At 37.1% G+C, this 22,146-nt stretch overlaps 1 protein-coding gene across 1 annotated transcript in view; it reads right to left on the bottom strand.

The window, feature by feature from the left end:
- Positions 1 to 14,037: 14,037 nt before the first annotated feature.
- The window catches only part of Thsd7a (thrombospondin type 1 domain containing 7A), a 342,684-nt gene continuing 334,575 nt past the window's right edge, over positions 14,038 to 22,146 (bottom strand). The window contains exons 24-28 of the mRNA XM_042696060.1: positions 21,740 to 21,835; positions 18,594 to 18,676; positions 17,712 to 17,922; positions 15,716 to 15,803; positions 14,038 to 15,026 (exon numbers count right to left, since the gene is read on the bottom strand). Of these exons, the coding sequence (XP_042551994.1) occupies positions 14,942 to 15,026; positions 15,716 to 15,803; positions 17,712 to 17,922; positions 18,594 to 18,676; positions 21,740 to 21,835 (563 nt within the window). The 3' untranslated portion in view covers positions 14,038 to 14,941. The remainder of the gene's footprint in view (positions 15,027 to 15,715; positions 15,804 to 17,711; positions 17,923 to 18,593; positions 18,677 to 21,739; positions 21,836 to 22,146) is intronic.

A 22,146-nucleotide genomic window follows, 5' to 3' on the forward strand; every position in this document is an offset into this window, starting at 1 on the left:
GATGGTGCCTGATTGATTGATTGATTGATTGATTTATATCATCAAGGTGATGTACAGAGGGATTACAGTTACATAAGTAAAACAATAAGTACATTTCTTGTCTTCCCTCATTTTTCTCCCACTTTCCCTCCCCTAACTCCTCCCCAAGTTGTACAGATCATTTCCAACATATTGTCACTGTTGCATTGTTTCCCCCTTGTTCTTTGTCTCACCATTCTGTTGTTTCCCTTCTCTGCCCAAATTCAAATAAATGTATATTCAATACCAGGTTACCAAAATCAAATACAGTGAAAATATGGGATATACCATAGGGAAAGAACATACAAAAAACAAATCACATAGTACATTAAAAACAACAACAAAGAAAAACCTCTTGGGTCCATGTCTTGGAGTTCATTTTGCTTAGCATCATCTTGTATAGTCATATGTACATAGCTATTGAGCTATTCTGCTCATCTGAGAAGATTATCCTAGACATATAGCTAATATATTGAACCAATCCAGATGCCCCTCAGTAAGATGAACGGGGATCAAGAAAATGTGGTATAGATATACAATTGAATTCTATGCTTCCATGAGAAAGAATAATACTACCCCATTTGTTAGGAAATGGAAAGAATTGAAAAAATCATATTAGGTGCCTGTTTTTTTTATTTTTAATATTGAGAATGGTCAGGGTTAGATAATTAAGGGGCAGACCTTGCAGCCAGTACCTGTGAATAAATAGGTGGAGAACACTGTGCAAGTGAGAGACTCTATACCACCAACACCTGGTCCTGGTTTGTTGTTGTTGTTGTTGTTTTTGTTTTTTGTTTTTTTTTTCCCCCCCAGAATGGCCATTTTATCTTGGTTAGAATGATGTCTCAGGTTCTACCTCTAAGCAGTATAAATAAGTAGATAAGGAAATAAAGGAATGGACATAGCTCCTTGTTGCCTTCCTGACTCTCCTTAGAATCTCTCCTGGTCGTATTTGAGTGTAGGGTCCTCTACATGGAGGGAGTTCGGGGAGCATGCTGCTTTCCTCCCACCAGGCTGAGAATGTGCCTACTCTGAGGGCACCAACCCAGCCCTCTGAAGCTTTCCCAGTGGGTGTTAGTCTTTGTTCCCATTCTTATTGACCCTGTCTGACAAAACAAACAAACAAAAGAACATCAGCAGTTACATCTGTGTCCTTTTGGGGAACAGGATTTAACCCTCTAGTCTCAATTGCCTCTTATATTTTACTACTGCTCACACGAGCAAGCACTAACCTTCTTAGCTGAACTCACTGTTATTTTTGTCACAATGTCTTTGGACTTGATTCTGTTGACTCTCCCCCCACATCTATTTTTTTCCCCTTTGTCCTGTGTCACAGCTAGTCAACCAGAGCCTGCATTTTCTAAAGAAAATATTTTTATTAGCCTCTCTTGTGCCTGGGTGTGGTTATGTGAAGAAGTTCTCACTAGTGAGATGTGAACAAATATTGAGATTATAATGGGTTTCAATGGAGGTGTGGAATGCCTGCCTGGCACATGTGAGGATCAGGTGAAACTATCCCACCTGGCACAAAAAAATATAGGTACCAAGAGCCTGGATTTCCTTGTGACATAAGCCCACCAGTGAGCCAGTCAGTTCTGAAGTGGCCATGTCCACCATAATACATAGGCACAGTGTATGTGGGTGGAGACTAAATCTTGTAGCTAAAAATATGCAACTAGAAGGCAACTAGTTCAACACTGTGCATCTTTTCAAGATTTCTTCAGACAATCTTTACTGATTTGTGTGAGCTTCTCAGGACTTAGAAGTTTAATTGCATTGCCAAATATGTTTTCAATTCTGCAGTTTGTTTTCCTTCTGCTATTTAAACATATGTTTTATTGTACTGTCAGCAGAGAAAAACTGTTTGCCATATAGTGAGAGTTATTTGGCAAATCTTCTCAGCCACTTCTATTTCATTGCTAATTAATCTCTAGAACTTTAAGACTTTCTTCATAGGTCCTATTTTATACCCTTTAAATTGGATCCAAAGCAGCTAATTATATTCTAGTCTAATTGATCTTGTGTTGTTTTTGGTTTCTTGGATTGTTTTTATACTTTAAAACTTGTATACTTCTAAAACTTGTACTAACTTCTAAATTATTGTACTAACATGACTTCTTGTACTTCATTAGGACAGTTCTTCCAGCTGCTACCTGAAAATTCCAAGGCAATGAAGTTACCAGGAAATTGACCAAGGTGATTCACACCGGTAAATTCAAGGTTACACCTGGAAGACTTCAAGGTCAGCTGAGCTACGTTGTGAGGCAGGGTCTCAAAAAACAATAATAGGCCAGCAGCAGGTGGCTCAGGCCTGTAATCCTAGCTACTCAGGAGGCTATGATCTGAGGTTCGCAGTTCAAAGCCAGTACCGGCAGGAAAGTCTGTGAGACTCTTATCTCCAATAAACCACTAGAAAACTGGAAGTGGCGCTGTGGCTCAAGGGGTAGAGCGCTAGCCTCGAGCTGAAGAGCTGAGGGACAGCGCCCAGGCCCAGAGTTCAAGCCCCATGACCGACAAACAAAAAACAAAAAACAAACAACAACAAAAACCCAACAAGACAAAATAAAACAAAATAATGGCAAGTTCCCAACCCCCCCAAAACAAACAAACAACAAAGAACCCCACAAAAGTCCACTGGACACTCCTTTCATCAACCCATCACTCTCTTCAAGAACATGGTGATCAAGTTCTACAAATTCAAGTTCATTAGCCGTGCTTGAAGGAGTCACATTCTTCCCTTCTTGCATTCTCCACTCCTTCATTTATTCAGTTTTCATTTTATCTTTCCTGGACCAACTCAGTCGTTTCTAACTTGTCTCCAGCCCTCTGACTACAGGGTTGTCAGAGTAACTTTTCCATGAAATTTTCATTGCATCTTCAAGTTCAAACACTAGGGTATATTTTAATATTTCTCTAGGCAATATTCTGTCTCTGAAAGTGTTTAACACTATTGGCCCTAAGACTGTAACATGTCGCCTTCAACATTCCTCTAAGATTGGTTATAGTATGGCTCAATGTTCAAGAATTCTCACCTAGCAAGCTCAACACCCTGAGTTCAAACCCCAGTATCACTAAAAGAAACCTTTTGTGAGTATGTTCATATATTGTCTTAGATAATAAAATTAAAGTGTATAATTAAGAAAATTTATCAATATTACCTAAGACTTCTTATATTTTTCTTCTAATATGTAAAATGAATTCCCCAAATGTCCCAAAGAGATGCTCTGAAATGTTCTTATAGTGATAGAAAGTTGGGGTGATTCAATCACTGACTAGAAACTTGATAGTTTCTCAGTCAAGCCTATGGAGTTTCCTATTGCAGCATTATCATATTGCACAGCTGGATTCAAACCATCCCTTTCCTCTGGCAGATTCTCTTATTCACATTAGGCTGGTTGTGTAAGTCGATTATGAGCAAGTCAGAACCCTCAGGAACTTTGCATGTCTTCTCAGCCCGGGGCCCTTGGTCTCTTAGTTGTCATTTTCACATTTCATCTCTCATGTGTACACGTCAGTGAACCTCTTTCTCCATGTTCTAGCACTCATCATCTATACTCTATTCTTATTAATTAATGATGTTTTAAAAGAAACTGTACATTTCTACATTTTGTTATTGTCTCTTTCCCTGCATGTTGCAGAAAGGTTAAGTAAGTGCTGTATTTTTTTAACCTTTATTTCTAATATTGTCAAAGCCTAGAATGGTGCCTGGCACTCAGCTCACTCTCAATAGGTGGAGATACATACTACATGACCCCACTGCCCATGTTGAGAAAATAATATAAATACTATATCTCAGTCTGAGAGAAGGTTACAGACATCTCATTAACCAAGTGATTTTCTCAGACTCTAATTGTCTGCAATTTCCTGTATTCTCTAGTATAAATGTAACTTGCTAGCAGTTTTTATATTAGTGAAACCCTTGGGCAATGGTGATGGTATTGCTAAGTCTTCATGTCACAAGTAACATTCTCATTACCTCTACCCTCTAGTGACTGTTGATATTAAGTCTCTATTAAGTTTCAGTTCTGCTAACTAGCTCTGACTGGAAGATAAAATCTATGATGGGTTCTTTGTTCTTGTTCTATACAGTCAACTTCTAATGAGTGTTTTGGGAGATATATGACAATAATCCAACTAGACAGATATTTATTCCATATTTTCCCCATGAGGCCTTTGATATACACTTTTTGGATCTCCCTCTCCCCACAGCCTACTTTATTAGCTTCAAAAATTGAGGATGGATTCAAATCAAAAAGTCAATGATCAGTTTTCTTTGTGTTTCTACGTTGGTCTTTTGCATTTTCCTCAGTCCAGATCAGCTGTTCATTAGTAGTGCCCACAACCACAGACAGTAAAGGAATTCTTTCTCCAGCTCATCTCTCAAATGCTGCAGAAAGCTTCCTTTACAGTCCATGAAGTTGAACTTCAGGCAATGGCTAAAATGCAAGATAATTCTTTTTGTTGTGCTTTGGCACTTCCAAAGTTGTCTCACACGAGCAACTATGAACCCAAAGTATTTTTGTATTTGTATTTGGAAGAATAGGATTTAGGTAGGAGAATAAAAGCTCATTCCCAGAAGACAGATATTTAATATTATTTTCATTTATATATATATGTATATATATATATTATTTTTTTTGTCGGTCATGGGGCTTGAACTCTGGGCCTGAGCAGTGTCCCTCAGCTCTTCAGCTCAAGGCGAGTGCTTTACCACTTGAGCTATAGCACCAATTCTGGTTTTCTGGTGGTTTATTGGAGATAAGAGTCTCACAGTCTTTCCTGCCTGGGCTGGCTTTGAACCGGGATCCTCAGATCTCAGCCTCCTGAGTAGCTAGGATTACAGACTTGAGCCACCAGCACCCGGCTATATATATATTTATAACCTGAAAACCCTAAAGCATAATTACGTTATAAGTTGATTTTACAAAAGCATGATTGGGAGAATATTTTTGAATGTCTTACTGTATGAACTCTGGACTCAATTTTCAATTGACAGTTTGTAACATTTAAAATAAATGGCTTGATCTGAAACTGTAGCTCAGTGAATGGTAGAGCACTCACATAGCATGTGTTGGCCTTGGATCCCTAGCACTGCAAAATAAAACTAAAAGAATAGCATTAAAATGGACAATTTAAGGGCTACTTAAAATATAATTAAGAAATGTTTTGTAGCTAAGTGCTGCTGGCTATAATCCTAATTACACAGGAGGCTGAGGTCTAAGGATCATGGTTCAAAACCACTCTGGGCAGGAAGCACTCTTATCTCCAACCAAACACTAAAAACACTGGAAGTGTAGCTGTGACTCAAGTGGTAGAACATTAATTAGCTTGGAGTGAAAAAGCTCAGGGACATTGCCCAGGCCCTGAGTTCAAACCCTAGTACTGGCACACACACAAAATGTTTGCAAAGATGTTTGTAAAGCAGTAGAATGTAAAACTTTATTTTCCCGTTATTTTAATGATATTAAAATATTTTTTTATAAATTCAAAAGTGATGTGTATTTTATTTTCTGTTCTCTGGTCCTGTTCCTAGATCCTGCCAGATCTAGGAACTTTCAGTAGAGATATTGGCTATTTTATTAAACTCCTACACAATCACCATTTTTTAAAGCAAAGTTTGTAAGATGTAAGCTCTGATCATTTTGAGTAATATGTTCGTATTAGTGAGCTGCTTCTACTCATTCCATTATACTTGGAGGCACTCTACAATTTATTGCTACATCGGCTTGATTATGAATTCATAATTACATTTAAATGTTTCTGGCTGGGAATTGTTCATTTTTGAAAGCAAAATGAAACCTATTCTGAAGGGAATTATAACAAAGGCACCTTTAGCTTTTATGGCAGAACAAATGCCTTCACGATCCTTTTATAATATGCCTTTATTGTTAGGATCACTACCAAAACAGCTCAGACTATGATTTCATGTTTTATTATAGCACCCATTTTAATTTTTAAAATTCTTTACAAAAGAGGGAATTCATGAACATACCCAAATTAATTTTAAGGGTCTTTTAGGGTATAAGATTAAAATCCTTTTGATGTTGTTATAATTTGTGGAGGGGAAGGGAAAAAACAAATCGTTTAAATAGGGATACAGGTGGACCCATTGCAACAACGAGACGTACAAGTTGTTATGTCAAAAATGAACTTTACAACTTTGGTGGGGGTGGTAGGAGGGTTGAGTGGGGGGGTGGGGGGAGGATGGAATGGGAAGGGGAAAGAAAGGAGGAGGCTACAATGCTTGATAAGAAATGTACTCATTATCTTGCCCATGTAATTGTAACCCCTCTGTACAGTATTTTCACAATAAAAAATAGTAAAAAAAATAATAAAAATGATTGAAATCCTATCCACTGAATATTCCTTTATATACATTTTCTTCTTGGTTCATTTTTATAAGACATTTTCCCCATGGAGAAAAAGGCAGTGGCACCGGAGTAAAAGACTTGTAACCCTTTGGCAAAGGAGCTAGTAATAAGTGGCAAAGATTTATTTTGTAAATTCCCCTGTAGACAAATATTATAAATGAGTGAACCTTTTATAAGGACCAATTGTGAAAGAGTACAGTTATACATCACGGAGCAGGGGCCCAGCGGGAGGTCACTGGGGAGATGGGTCGACAGGGTTTCTATTCTCCTGGCTGTGTTTATGAAAGACTTGCTTTCCAGTTAGGCGTTCACTTCTCTTCTACTTTACATCACCAAAGGAATTAATTTGGTTTCTGGTGGAATAGTATTATCAGATGACCTTTTTATCCTGGAACAAAGTTCTTTTAGAAATTTGTCAATTGATTTTTTTTTCCTCTCATTTTCCCAGTATGCTGAACTCCTTAACCTACTTCTGGAAAAACTGACCAGGCAACTGAATTAAAACTGAGAGAAAGTCACAAGAGAATTGTCTTTCACAGATCTTGTGTTCAAAATGGCTCTGCAAATCCCATCACCCCACATCTTCCTGGGACACCCTCAGCTATCTCTCCTCTATAAGGCTAGCCCCAAGCCACTCGCTTTTTAATGTACAGAACTGCTCTGTAACATGGTTCCCAATACAATGTTGTCATCTGAGGCATTGCTAATCTGAGGCATTTGTGTTAATATATTTCTGGCAGGTGAAATAAAAATAAAATATAGTAGAGAGTTGACATGTTTGAGCTTTGGAAACATGGGTTGGTTGCTTTGTGACCCTTTGTTAACCATTGTAGTGCCATTTGTGTTATTGCTTGCTATTTACCTTGTATCTGTAAATGTTGTGATTCACTAAATGTTTAGTTGGTTTACTTACCTTAGAATTTATGAATTCACTGTTTTAAATCTGTCTGAGCAATATACAAAACAGATGAAGATCAAGCCTTTATTGTGTATGGGGAGACAGGGAGGCTATAACCTATGAATCACAACAATGAAAGGAAAGCTGTTAAAAAGAAAACAAAAGCTGGGCACTGGTGGCTGTTCTCTGTAATTCTGGCTATTCAGGAGGAGCTGAGGTTCACAGTTTGAAGCCAGCCTGGGCAGGAAATTCCATGAGACTCTTGTTTCTAGTTTTCTTTTCTCTTTCCTTTTCTCTTTCTTTCTTTCTTTCTTTCTTTCTTTCTTTCTTTCTTTCTTTCTTTCTTTCTTTCTTTCTTTCTTTCTTTCTTTCTTTCCTTTCCCTTTCTTTCCTTTCTCTTTCTTTCTTTCTTTCTTTCTTTCTTTCTTTCTTTCTTTCTTTCTTTCTTTCTTTCTTTCTTTCCTTTCCCTTTCTTTCCTTTCTCTTTCTTTCTTTCTTTCTCTCTCTCTTTCTTTCCCTTCCTTCCTTCCCTTCCTTCCTCTCTTCCCTTCCCTTCCTTCCTTCCTTCCTTCCTTCCTTCCTTCCTTCCTTCCTTCCTTCCTTCCTTCCTTCCTCCTTTCTTTCTTTCTTTCTTTCTTTCTTTCTTTCTTTCTTTCTTTCTTTCTTTCTTTCTTTCTTTCTCTCTCTCTCTCTCTCTCTCTCTCTTTCTTTCTTTCTTTCTTTCTTTCTTTCTTTCTTTCTTTCTTTCTTTCTTTCTTTCTTTCTTTCTTTCTTTCACCAGTAGTGGAGCTATGGCTGAAGTGGTAGAACACTGGCTTTGAGCATCAACACTCAAGGACTCAAGGACAGCATCTAGGCCCTGAGTTCAAGCCCCAGGACAAGCACTGAAAAAGAAAAATAAGAAAGGAAGGAAGGAAGGAGAAAGAAAGAAAAAAGGGAGAAAGAAAGAAAGAAAGAAAAGAAAGAAAGAAAGAAAGGGAGAAAAAGAAAGAAAGAGAGAGAAAGAAAGTAAGAAAAAGGGAGAAAGAAAGGGAAAAAGAAAGAAAGGGAGAAAGAAAGGAAGGAAGAAAGAAAGAGGGAGAAAGAAAGGGAGGAGAGAGAGAGAGAGAGAGAGAGAGAGAGAGAGAGAGAGAGAGAGAGGAAATAGAAAGTAGAAACAGACTAGGCCAGATGGCTGAGAAGAAACGTGGACTCTGTGAAGGAAAAGCATCTGAGTACAAAAGCAGAGACTATATTCAGAAAAGCAAAATGAAAGAGTAACATACAGAACCACAATAGAGAAGCGCCACAGCTGAAAAATGTGGCAAAACAGAAAGGTGATAAATAGAAGACTAGGAAACCGTTTATATAGTTCACTCGTGGGGCAGGATTGGGGTGAGAGTCTCCACCACAAGGTAAGCCAGGCAACCTCTGGCACAAACCAGCAGACCTAGGGCAGATGTACCAATCCCCTGTGTGGAGGGATATTGACCTCAACAACAGGTCAGTATCAGACTGGATAGTCTTTCAGTCAGAGAGCTCAGAGCCATCTTGTGGGTAGGCACCTGCTTGAGACTGAGGTACTCAGGTGATCAGATCACATTAGTTGACTGAAAACTGCGGTCAGAAAGCAGATCTTGAAAGAGAGCCACAGCCGAGCCAGTGTGTCGGATCCAGCCTCTGCTGGTAGAGAGCCCTGACCATAGAGCGATCAGTTATCAGTGATGGCCGACTGTAGCCAGAAAGCCTTTGAGACCAACCCACAGCCCAATTTAATTGGCTCTTTATTAAGTTTCTAGAGTTCTCTGCTCTAGGAAAGCACTCTTTTGGACAATATTTTAATTATAAAATTTCCCTAGCAGCAATTTGTCTAATCTGTTTCATTCGTTCCTGATTTTGTCAATCGAAATCTTGACGTTTCGATCTGGATTTCTGTGGATAGACACGAGTGACCAAGTAGGAAGTGTTGAGCTACATTGGAGAGATGTCTCCATCTCCTGCCGGGTTCCCGCTCTCCACATACAAGAAACCGAGTGCCTTTGACAATGAGAATTAATCTTGTGGTCCCAGTTGACTTTACAAGTAAAACTTCCGTTTCTCAAATGTTCTAAAGTGGAGTTATTAAAAACAACGACCTTTAAACACATTTAAGAAGTAAATGATGCACATTAAAACACAGGCACAGGTAATTAGAATGAAAATGACTTTCAAGTTTATGTGGGTTAGCAATATAGTTATTTACAAATTACCCATATGAAAATGTAAAAAAAAGCACATTACATCTTCACATGCCATCTGTATTAACTGAATAAAGCTTAGTGACATCATTTGCAAATCTGTACTTAACTGTATACAGACAGTTTGTGCATTAAAAAAGAAATGTACATAATTTAAAATAAATTACATTATACAATGTGCAAAGTAATATTAACAGAAATTTGTAGACAGCTGCCTCCTTGTTTAAACAAAATAAATACACAATTAAATAAAAATTAGATTATAATTTATAGAAAGACAAATGTGAGCTTTAATAAAATTATATTTTACGATACACAATGATGTCATCAAATCTCTGTGATAGAAATGGGCAGAAAGGAAAAAGTACCACAAGTGCAATTTAAATATTTACTTTCTAAAAATAAACATAAGATTCCAGAAAAAGAGCTGGGAAAAGTTTATTGTGGCTTGACAGTAAATAATCTAAAAATTGTTAATTTAAAAAAGCTACAGATACAATAATAAAGATGACGCCCAATTGCATTCTAAATAGAATAGAGAATTTTGATCCTATGAACTAAAATTCTTAATGTATTGCCTGTTTAATGGTCTGGCATGGTAAGAAGCACAAAACAAATCGAAACAAAGCAAAAACTCCTGCAAAATCACCTTTCTTTTCACTTAATATTGGTTTTATCCATTTATGATTACAGACATAACCATATTTCAGGATCCCTGCTAGGAACAGAATGATTGTATCACACTACACATCATCTCTCTTTTTGTTTTTTGTTTTTAGATGATAGAATTTCCATTCTTTTCTAGACCCACATTTCAGTTTCAGATGCCTGACATCTTGATGTGCAGCCAGAACTAACTCAGGATAAGACACAAGAGACCATCATCACCAGGACAGGCGGTTGTAATGCTCACAACGAAGCTAGACTCAGTAAGATTGCCCTCTGCAAGATTCCTTGGGAATTTGTTTGTAGGCTGCTGGCCTTCCAGCATCCTCAGTCTCAGAGAGGAAATAGAACTTGAAATGCACTTGAACTTGATAACATTTTTACAGACAGAGAAATCCAAGGTCATTTGGAAAGTATGATAATTGCAAAACTTAGCCACCCCCACCAAACCCCTTAGAAACAGGCTCTTCCTTTCATACAGTATTGAAAACTGAAAGCATTCTCCCCACTGTCTAATATGGAAAATGAATAATGGCAGGAAGAAAGTAGAAGGCATAAACGGAAACTGACAATATTGAAACAGGTGTTGAAATTTACACCTTTACAGAAAAGCCTGCTTTGCTCTGGTTTGTTTGGCATGAACTGTACATTGTTTCTATCCATCTATTCATTGCTTTGACAAGTGTAGTCTATTTAAATAATGTTCACATTCTAAGAGACACTGATTTCAATAGGAAAGGAATATGGGCATTCTCCATTTTTTAAAATTAAAAACTAGGGAATGTTGACTATAAATGGCTCAGAAGGAAGTGGAGATTAGCTATTGATAAGAAATGTAGTGAGGGCCTTCTTGCTTGGTCAGGCAGAGAAAATTATCATAAAGTACAAAGAGATACAATGTAGCTGGAGGTAAATGAATGTGTGAGCTGTGCTACTTGCTTCACCTGGAAAGATCCAGGAATTTAAGAGAGTTCTATGTCACCCATAGCGGCCATTGCTGCCCATCTGAGAGTGAAATGGTGGGGGAGATTCCTCAGAGTGCATCCTACAACATACTATAGAAAAGTATTGACCATATGAGTAAACAAATCCAGAGAGAGGCATTCAAGTGCTATTGTCATTATTTCTCTTCATTTGAATGTCATAGTTTCCTATGTGTATTAAAGTCATTTCTAAATTGTATGCTGCCTAGCAGACTGTCACAAATGATAAATCAATAAATATCTGTCTTACTTGCAATGAGTAGTTTGTGCTTTACTATATGTTGAGGCATGCTTTTATGAACTCCTTTTCAATTAGCTTAAGTACATGGTAGTGTCCATGGTTTGGATTAGGTTGATGTATAAACAAACTAGCCCCATTCATTATGGTGCCTCTCTAGAGTTTCTGCTGAAACAGTCCAACACAAGCACATAGCACCCTATCAAGACTTTTCTTTTGCTTTTTTTTTCTTTGTACTCATTGAATAGCATTTTGAAATTTTGGACTCACATTTTGATAAGGAAAACATGTCAGATGTGTAGCTACAATATTTTCATCCTGACTTCTTCACATTATCAGGAAAAAATAAGTTTTTGGTGGAATTTTAGCATTGAACTCATTATGAACTCATGCTAGGGAAAAAAAAGCCCACACCCATTTTCCTGTTATGAACGTGAGTAAATAACCTGGCATTTGTTCAAAGGAGGCAAATAGCCACATTGCATTCTTTCCCTGTTTCTAATAATGGGGTATCAAGTATTAATTGATCATAACTGTGAACACCCAATATGCTCCCCAGTATTGAATGTTATCCACATTGATATGTTAATTAATTTATAAATTTGTTTTATGAATAAAATATCTTATATTTTCATAACCTTTTTATAATTTTGCTTGACCTCTTATTTCACTTAATGCTTTTAACACAGGTCAGATAATACTGATTTGTCTTCTGAATGAATTACATTTCATGGTAATTATTATTATTTTTTGTGTGTGCTGGTCCTGGGGCTTGAACTCAGGGCCTGGAAGGTGTCCCTGAGCTTTTGTGCTCAAGGAAAGCCCTCTACCACTTGAGCCACAGTACCACTTCTAGTGTTTTTTTTGTTTTTGCTTTTTTGTTTTCTGGTGTTTAATTGGATATAGTCTCATGGTCTTTCCTGTCAGGGCTAGCTTTGAATCATGACCTCAAATCTTAGCCACCTGAATGGGTAGGGTTACAGGCATGAGTCACTGACATCTGGATTTTTAATTTTAGCAATAGTCAAAAGACTATTTTATTCTATTCCACTTTTCAAAATTAGATATTAAATATGCTCCATCAGACTGTTACAAGTAACTTCCTTTCTTATCCATTTCACACAAAAAGAGTTCATTCAAAGAGATCAACTTGAGAATTATCTGGAAGACCCCTTGGTATGTATGTTGAAAATTATAGTTTCAAAGTAACAATACTTTTTTTTTCTTCCACTTTAGTAAAATATATTGAATGGATTTTATTTTTGTACTTTTTCTTGAATAAATTCTTGGCTTAAAGTAAACGTGCATCCAGTTGGCTACAGGTTCTCTTTACTTATGTTGTCTATTGTATTCAATATTGGAAAAGGAATAATTGCTTACCACATTTAGTTCTTATGGAAACAAGTAGAAATATTTGCCTTTGTGAGCCCATGGCCTGATTTCTTGTTATAATTTTCCAATTATTATAATGGACAGTAGGGGGCATTCAAAATCCACCATATACTCCATGAAGGCAAAAATACCTGCTCTTCCAAATTGCTTTTACAGCAATGTAACTATCTATGTTCAAGAGAAAAATAGCTCTCCTATTCTTTCTTAAAGACCTAAAACCTAATGTTTTTTTCTTCTTCCAAAGGTTGTTGCAGTAAATGTCGCCTGAAAAATGCTATTGCTTTTTAATGGTATCTTTTGAATTTTCTTTTTTGTAGAAAGAAGTCTGTTAAATTAGATATTATTCCACTGTGACAGGGCTACATCTATGAAAATAGAACTACTTTCGATAAATCTAATGACTATGAATTTTCACTTTTGAAATTGAGCCTTGGTGATAGATACAGGGCAAATGAAGGAAAACTAGACCTCATACAATAGAGGGTTAACACTGTAAACCATGTAGGGTGGAGGTCAGTGATTTGGATGTGTAAATGCAGATCGTTAGTGTGTTATTGACATACAGGCATGTTCATTCGTTTCTTACTGTGAGTCATCTCTTGTAGCATTACACATGAAGCATTGCTCATCTATAGCTAAGCTGAGAAATGACAACACAGACCTGACTGAAAATATTTACTACCTGACCTTTCACAGAGAAAGTTTACTGCCCTTGGTCTAGATATTTACTGAAGATCTGCACCAGACATTCATTCTTTTCCTTTTATAAAATTTTGGATTTTGAAATCGTACATCAAAAAGACTGTTTCAAAGTTTCCTATTGAGAAAGGCAAAAGACTACAGATTTTGAAATACTGCCTGCAAGACAGACTTTCAATCTACAAATCAGGGAGGAAGAAAAGTCAACACATAATTTTGATTTCTTTCAGTTACAAAAATCAGCGATGCCTTATTCTCTCCATCTGTTTGAAATTAAAAAGAAAGCCAGTTCCTTTTTTCTTTTCTTTTCTTTCTTTTTTTTAAGCAAAGATAACAAATATAAAATCTAGTCATAAACAAGCTTCCAGCAACAATTACAAAGCAACTATTGGGATCCATCTTTTGGAGAGTCTGTGGGTTGGGGACTTCAATACATAAATTACCGCAGGTGTGGATTTGTCAATGGCTGCAGCAATGAAGAACTGCGTATACAGCAGTGTCATGGCAGACTCCATCCTGTTGCCCTTCAAAGGAAACTTCACTCTCTACAGGATGCAGGAACTGAACAAATGTCTCCCTGGTACTGGCACAGCTGTTCATCCCTTATGGAAAGAGGCAGTTTCTATGATCAACACTGATTAGGTGCCTATCGTATTGCACTAATATAGTGCAAAAAAATGTGCCTTTTATACAGCAAAAAAGACTGCAGGCAACCAGTTTGAAAATTAGGGGAAGTAGGAATGTAGCAACACAATTAGCTTTCCAGACAATAAACCACTATAAAATACTGAACTTGAGGACTCTTCTGCTTTTCAAGTACTAGTACCATATCCAGCTTTGTACATTGAACCGAGACAAGAGTGAAGTCTCATAAAAGAGTCTTTGTCTCTGAAATACAGTTCAATAGCAGCTATCATCAAGCAGAAAGATGCGGAATTTGTTTGGTGGTTTTTCTGCTCAGCTTGGAGGTTATCCATCTTTACTGTGAAGATTGCTTATGATAATACATAATATGATATTATTATGTGTAGCATTCAATTGAATATACATGTTGTTATGCTTGACTATAGTACTTTAGAACTCTCACTATAGACGCTCCATGCTAGAAAGTTCTGTGCGTTAGTTTAGTACTGCAGTCTTGCTGACCAGTTTCACCAGTATCTTTTCAGAGATGAAAGTAACTCTTCAGTTGGTGGATTGCAGAAAAAGTGACACAAAACTTTCAAGATTCAACATGTATTGAACTAAGGATCCTAGAAATGCCAGGATGATGATCTGTATGCAAGTGGTACAGGCTTGACTATTCCCATTGGCAGTATGGTTTTCATTCTTTAGGATACTCTTTGATCAAAGTTTAAATGAAATATAATCTGCACAGTCAGATAGTGCCAAGGTGACCTCTCAATAGGTACTACAAAGTCAGAAAGCCAAAACTGGTTGTTGCCAGGAAGAGTTACATGTTACATGTCTGCGTCTCCGTCGTAAGCTAAGGTTAGTGGTTTCAGTCGGTTGTTTTGTCGTCTTTGGGGTTTCTTTGGCTTTTTGCTGTAAGAAATTCATGAGATTGGGAGAAAAAAATCAACCTTTAATTGATTGCTTAAAAATATTTGCGAAGCAAAACAAATTGATGGACCTAAATTTCTTATTTGTCTGTTTGCCTGAGTTCAACCTCAGATCTTAATTTTTCTGGTTAAATTTCAGAGATTTATCTTCTGAAAAAAATTAAATGATCCTCAAGTAGTTCAGTATTTTCTAAGAAAAATTATCCAGGTGGAAATCCTTTAGTGCTAACAATGAAATTGATATTACTGTATTGCATTTGTCCAGAAACCTTTATAAGATTTACAAAAAAAGAATACATATTTACAAATATAGTCGAATAAGATTAGATATTACCATGATATCTTCCTCCAGTAGAAATCTGGTATAAAATGTATAGTTCACCACAATACACGCAAAGCAATGTTTTCTGTGATTCTTGCAAGCAAACTTGAAAATGTGACCTGGATGAATTCTGGCTCTTTCATGACCAGAAGTGAAATGGCTCAGAAATAGTGGGTTTTAGGCTATAGGAGTTCTTTTTGTATTTAGAACTGCATGTAGACACTAAATCATATAGTGTACTTATTTGATACATTAATTTATTATTCCTGTGTTACAGGCTACCAAAAGTATTTTCTTTGAAATAAAGACATCTTGTATCCTCTTAGACTTGGAAATATTTAAGCACTCACCAAGCTAGATAAATCATGGAGACAACAAAGATGAGCAACACAAATGCCCCAGCGGCTACACCATAAACCCAGGTCTTTAGTCTTCCATCTAAGAGAATAGATATTTATGTTAGTCTGTAGTATATAGAACAGTATTCAATTATGACCATTGACCATTCACAGATCACCAATTATTTGCAAAACTGGATTAATTTGCAGACAGTGAATAATGCATGTAAAGATGTTATTATGAACTAGATGCTGCTTCATTAAGGTCAATTGATAACGAACATTAAATTGAAAAGCTAAAATAATGTTTCTGTATGGATGCTGAACTCGTATGTCTAAACTTCTGCTTGTCTGCGTTTCACTCCAAATTTAACATATATATAATGCTATATAGAAATATTATTAGATGACATTGTTCAAAAGGATATGTACTCAATACCTGACTTATGTAAGTGGAACGCCTCTGTATATCACCTTCACAATAAAAGTTTTAATGAAAGAGAAATATTTCTTAGGATTTCCTATCTATTTTGAGAAGGTCATTTAATATGAAAAGATAAAATTAATGTGATTTAAAGAAAGTCTTATAACCTAGAGTTGAGGCAGACAGGTATTTGAACATTTCTTATTACGGATGAAAAGAAAGTGAGTGTACTAGTTTATTTTGAAATCAAGAATCTTTTTTAATTTTATACTTACAGGATGCTTAATGATTGATCTGGTATAATATTTGGAAAACAATTTTATCAAATCTTATCAAAGGCTAAGTAACTTTTTTTTTTGGTAGGAGCACAACTCAGTGGGTAGAGTAGCATCAGAACAAGTATGAGTTCTGACTTCCAACACCAGTACTATAAAGAAACAAATATTTTTTCTAACTTTCCTATTTTATGGATCATAAGTGACAGGCACTTTTGTAATTAATTTTTTTACTCTTATTTTCTGTCTCTGCAGTACTGGAGTTTGAACTCAGGGTCTTGAGTTTGCTAGACAGGTGCTCTGCCCTCTAAACCATGCCTCTTAGTCCCTTTTTCTTTCATTATTCTTTAAATAGAGTATTGTTTCTTTTGTGGTGTAGGCCCCAGCTGCCCTACACCACAATCCTCTTATTTATTCTTCCTGTGTGGACTGCATACCAGGCATGTGCCAATGTGCCTAGCTTGCTTGCTCATGAATGCTGTAGCACTTGTGTCATGCATCCAGTCTGGCATTTTGCTGGTGTCTGAAGATGGAGTCTTGAGGACTTTTTGTGCAGGCTGGTTTTGAACTTCAAACTTTCAGGTTTCAGGCTAATGAGTAGTTAGGATAAGAGACATAAGCGACTAGTCCCTAGCTGAGCATGACAACTTATTAATTATTTATTTTTGTGCCAGTACTGGGTTTTGAACTCAAGTCCTGGGCACAATCCCTTAGCTTTTTTTGCTCAAGCTTGGTATTCTATCAGTTGAACCACAGCTCTATTTATAGCCTTTTGGTTATTAATTAGAGATAAGGGTCTTGTAGACTTTCCTGCACAGGCTAGCTTCAAACTGTAATCCTGAGATCTCAGCCATTTGAGTAGCTAGGATTAAAGGCATGTGCCACCAGTCCCTAGCTGAGCATAACAACATTTAAGACTAATGTAAATCAGTCTATTTACCAAATATTGCCTGCAGGATTGTCACAGGATTACATCTCTGATGCTTTCAGTTAAGGTTCAAATTATTCCTTTCAAATATCTGTGTAGTCTGGTATTCTTTTCCAGTTGTGAATAAACACAAACATGTTTTCATTGTTTCATTTTAAAAATTCAATGTGCAGTTAAAGCTTGAAATAACTTGGACATTGGTGCTTTTAAATGTAGCAGTACCAAAAACAACAAAAAAGAATAGATGGCCATAATAGAATAAGTAAATATAAACAAAATGATAAATAATAGCTCCCGTGAACATGATTGTTTATTTAAAATAATCCTTTGGTAATGGCCCCAAGCTACGAATTCTGTGTCAACCCTCTCTGGTCATTTCACCTGGCCCAAATGGCTGTAGAAACCAGGTCCTTCCCCGGCCAGCTGCGTTGCTGGTAGGCTGGGTGGGATGCACTGCGCGGCTGGTTTTCACATCTCCTCGTTTCTCCTCCACGGTGGGTATGGCTACCACTGGGATAAGTGTGCATTGCTCCAGGGTGCTATTGGAAGACATGACCTCAGTGTACCCTTCTTCACAGCGGCATGTCCTTGTCTGCAGGAGAACAACAAGATTTACACGTGGCATGCAAGAAGGAAAGTAGAGACAGAAAGCTGGCATTTTGTTTTTTATTGGCAGAATACATTACCTGCAATGCCTGTCTTAACTACATTAAAAATCCTGTTCTAAAGGTTAAGTGTGCTCAGAACTGTTTGTGTTGCTTAAATGAGAGGCATAAACTGGGCGCTGGTGGCTCACACCTGTCATCCTAGCTACTCAGGAGGCTGAGCTCCGAGGACAGCAGCTTGAAGCCATACCCAGGCAGACTCTTACCTCCAACTACTACTTAGGAAAAGCTCAAAATGGTGCCAAAGAAGCTAAGGGACCACGTCCTGGCCTTAGGTTCAAGCTCCAGTACCAGGAAAGATGAGAGAGAGAGAGAGAGAGACAGAGGCAGAGACAGAGACAGAGACAGAGACAGAGAGACAGAGAGAGAGACAGAGACAGAGAGACAGAGACAGAGACAGACAGAGACAGACAGAGACAGAGACACACAGAGAGACAGAGGCAGAGGCAGAGACACAGAGATACAGAGACAGAGACAGACAGGGACAGAGTGAGAAAGAGGGAAAAAGAGAGACATAAATATGACATCTACGTATTCTTGAGGTATGCTTTTTTTGGAGACAGGAGGGTGACAAATACGAAGGTGGCCCATCACATACCTCACTGCAGTATGAGTGGGGTTGACTACAGGGTGGGTTGCAAGATCTGTCAGCATCAGGCTGGCTCACCACCAAGCAGCCCCCTGTGGAACAGAAAATCATATTTTGACACACTTCACATCTTGCTATGATAAATATTCTGTTATAAACTTGGTTTTGAATCTGGATCCACTCATCTGGAGAGCTTTAATGTGTGTGAAATACTTGGTTAACCTTTGCCTTAGCATCTTGAGGTCTTTCTTACGCAGGAGGCAGCACAGTACCTGGCCCTTAGTTGATGAAATAGATAATTTTATAGCTGCTATTTTAGACATACTAGTCCATCAGTAGTTCTTAGAGCTAAGCTCAGCCAATGAAAAGAAGCAGGTTTAATTTTCTGTCAAAGTTCAACCCCATTCTTGGCAATTCTAAACAATGATTTTCAAAACCATTGCCATAACTTTGTACAGGGCCACACATAAATGCATTTTTACAATGTGCATTTCTGTTTGAAACAAATGTTATTTCTGTACATTTGAATATTTGGGGTTTATAGGGAAGTAAAGAAATGTAGCTACCAAATCTTTTCTTTTTTCTTTGTTTTAAAGTTCAGCACAACTGTTTCTAAGTTGCTATGAGTGACATTTGTAGATGGGCTAGGAGTCTTAAAGAAACAATGATGCTTGCATGGAAGGGACTCATTGGGTTTTTTGGGGGGGTACTCACTGTTGTTTTAAACTATATTTGTTAGTTTAACAGACTTTTAGTAAAACAATTTTTTTTTTTTGTCAGTCATGGTGCTTGAACTCTGGACCTGGACGCTGTCCCTCAGCTCTTCAGCTCAAGGCGAGAGTGCTCTATCTCTTGAGCCACAGCGCCACTTCCGGTTTTCTGGTGGTTTATTGGAGATAAGAGTCTCACAGACTTTCCTGCCCGGGCTGGCTTTGAACCACGATCCTCAGATCTCAGCCTCCTGAGTAGCTAGGATTACAGGCGTGAGCCACGGGCACTCGGCGTGCAATTTTTCTTTATTTGTGGAATGATGATCCTTTGTATTTTTTTAGTTCATAGTGCATTGCTTTTAGTCCTTTGTGTTTCTTTCAATATTTTAAATACAAAGTTGAAAGGCAATTTCAGTTAAATAGCCATATCAGTTATCACTAAATACATAAGGAGTATCATGAGGGTTTTTTTGTTTGTTTGTTTGTTTGTTTTGGTCGTGGGGCTTGAACTCTGGGCTTGAGTGCTATCCTTCAGCTCTTCAGCTCAAAGCTAGTGCTCTACCACTTGAGCCACAGCACCACTTCCGGTTTTCTGATGGTTAATTGGAGGTAAGAGTCTCAGGGACTTTCCTGCTTGGGCTGAACTGTGATCTTCAGATCTCAGCCTCCTGAGTAGCTAGGATTACAGGTGTGAGCCCTCAGCGCCCAGCTTCATTAGTTTTCTTCTATAAGGACAATTCGTAAACAGAAATAGTCTAGATAGGTAATATATTTTACACTCTTGTCTGTTTCTACTGAAGAACCTTATCAGAAAGATGGATAAAAGAATGCACCTAGAATTTTTCACAGGCTATTTACACATTGGCTTTTTGGTATGAGAAAGAAATACGTTGTATACTTTTTTGTTTGGAAAAAAAAACTTTAAAATATGGTTTCCACAGTTTACTTAATTACTGTTGAGTTGTGGTTTCTGCAGTTATTTATACTGAGAATAGCTCTCATTACAGTGGCAAAGAACTTTTAACATGCAGAAGAAAAGTTAAAAAGATTATTTGCATGCATGTCTGAAAAAAAATTGCAAACTATTAAGGTCCACTGGGGAAGCTGTGTTTCTTGGAATAGAAGGCACACTCATTTTTGTAGAATGAGTAGAATGGGTGATCTGCACAGCACCTCTCCCAGCAAGTTTAGTCTTCTCTGTCTAGAGGTCTCCTTACCCCATACATCTTAAAATGGGATTAGGACAGATTTGACAACGTTTTCTGGTAGTTGCCTTTTCTTGATCTATGTATGTACACTGGGAGATGCTACAATCAAGTTTGTTGATACAGTTTTCTCATGTGAGAAGTTGTATCTTCACAAGAATACAATTTGACATCCTGTTTTTACAGAAAGGAAATAAGTAATTAGGTCTCAGCAAATTCAGGTAAGTTAAAATTCAACATTAAAAAATGATGTTTTTCCAAAAGCACATTGATCCTGCTTCTATTATCTTACTGAATACATTAAAGTTAAATGTATAAAATGGCCATCACTCAGGGAATTCAAATGCATATTACATTTTCTGCACTCAGGAGGGTAGAAACAACAGCAGGAGATGCTGAGCGGTGGATGGTCAGTTCTGCTATGGCCCCTGTGCTATGGACATCCTGTAGCTTAGATTATACAAAGCAAGTGCCTAAGGAGAGGCAGTAGAATTTGGGTTCATGGGTTGGAAGCTGGGCTTTTGGTTTCTCCTTTCTAGGAAATTTGCATGTGATTTGCTACCTGTCTGTCATTTAAGTTCCTTTCTCCTGTAATGAGTTCTTGAGATTCCTCAGACTTATTGGGCTCACATAAAGAACCATGCAGATTAGATATTTCTTCAGAGGTATTTTAGTACAAAATACAATTTAAAAAACTTCTAGATTTCTTCTTCGGAAGTATGGTAATTTGGGGTGGAGGCATTAAAAATGAGCTTCCCTATATGTTCAGGATTTGGGAATTACCAATAAAATTTCTCTGTTAATCAATTAAAAAGTTCTTGGCTATAGATTTTTAATTCAAGCAACTGATTTGGGTTTATATAATTATAATTGTATTAGTCTGTGTATGTATATATATTACTTTCAAAGTACACAAGCAGAAACAGTAAAAAGAACAAACTGGTATTTTTCCTTAGCATTGAGTAGTTATTAAAATATACAGTCTCTAGAAAAAATTAATCTTGAAGTTATTTATTATAATTTATTAGACTTAGTAATTTAATGAAGTTGCAACACTTATCTAAAAGGGCTGAAGTGGAGGAGAATTTGAAACGTTGTAATTTGTCATTGGTCACTGGAAATGTTAGCTTTCATAGTCTGAACCATGTGTTGAAAATGAGTTTTTTAACTTCATTATTTTCCTTAGTAACTACTTGTGCATTATTGAAATACATGGGAGAACACAACATTGTAAGTTTACCTGTAACATTTACACCATCTGACCTCTGACACCAGACAGTTCGAGATGAGCCCTTCCAAGCACTGGCCATCCATTTGTATTCATAACAATGTCCATCTGCAGAGACAGGACAATGATGAACAGAAACATCCTGTTGTCAGGACAACCATTGGGAATAGGGGATTCATAAACTATTTTTCAAATATGAAGTGGCATCACTGGTGATTCCAATGTTAATTTATTGTACAGAAGTTGCTGTGCCAATATTATAAAATTACAGCTATATACCTGAATCCCAAGTAAATTTTTTGTTTTTCTGTAACACTACCCGAGGCTTACTTGGGTTTGTAATGTAATTTAATGGTTTGTATTGAAAGTATGATGGAATATGAAACATACAGACAGGGATGCAAAATTAATTAAAATAT

Source organism: Dipodomys spectabilis, unplaced genomic scaffold (genome assembly GCF_019054845.1).
Source record: "Dipodomys spectabilis isolate Male_0828 unplaced genomic scaffold, ASM1905484v1 ptg000197l, whole genome shotgun sequence".
Classification (NCBI taxonomy): domain Eukaryota; kingdom Metazoa; phylum Chordata; class Mammalia; order Rodentia; family Heteromyidae; genus Dipodomys; species Dipodomys spectabilis.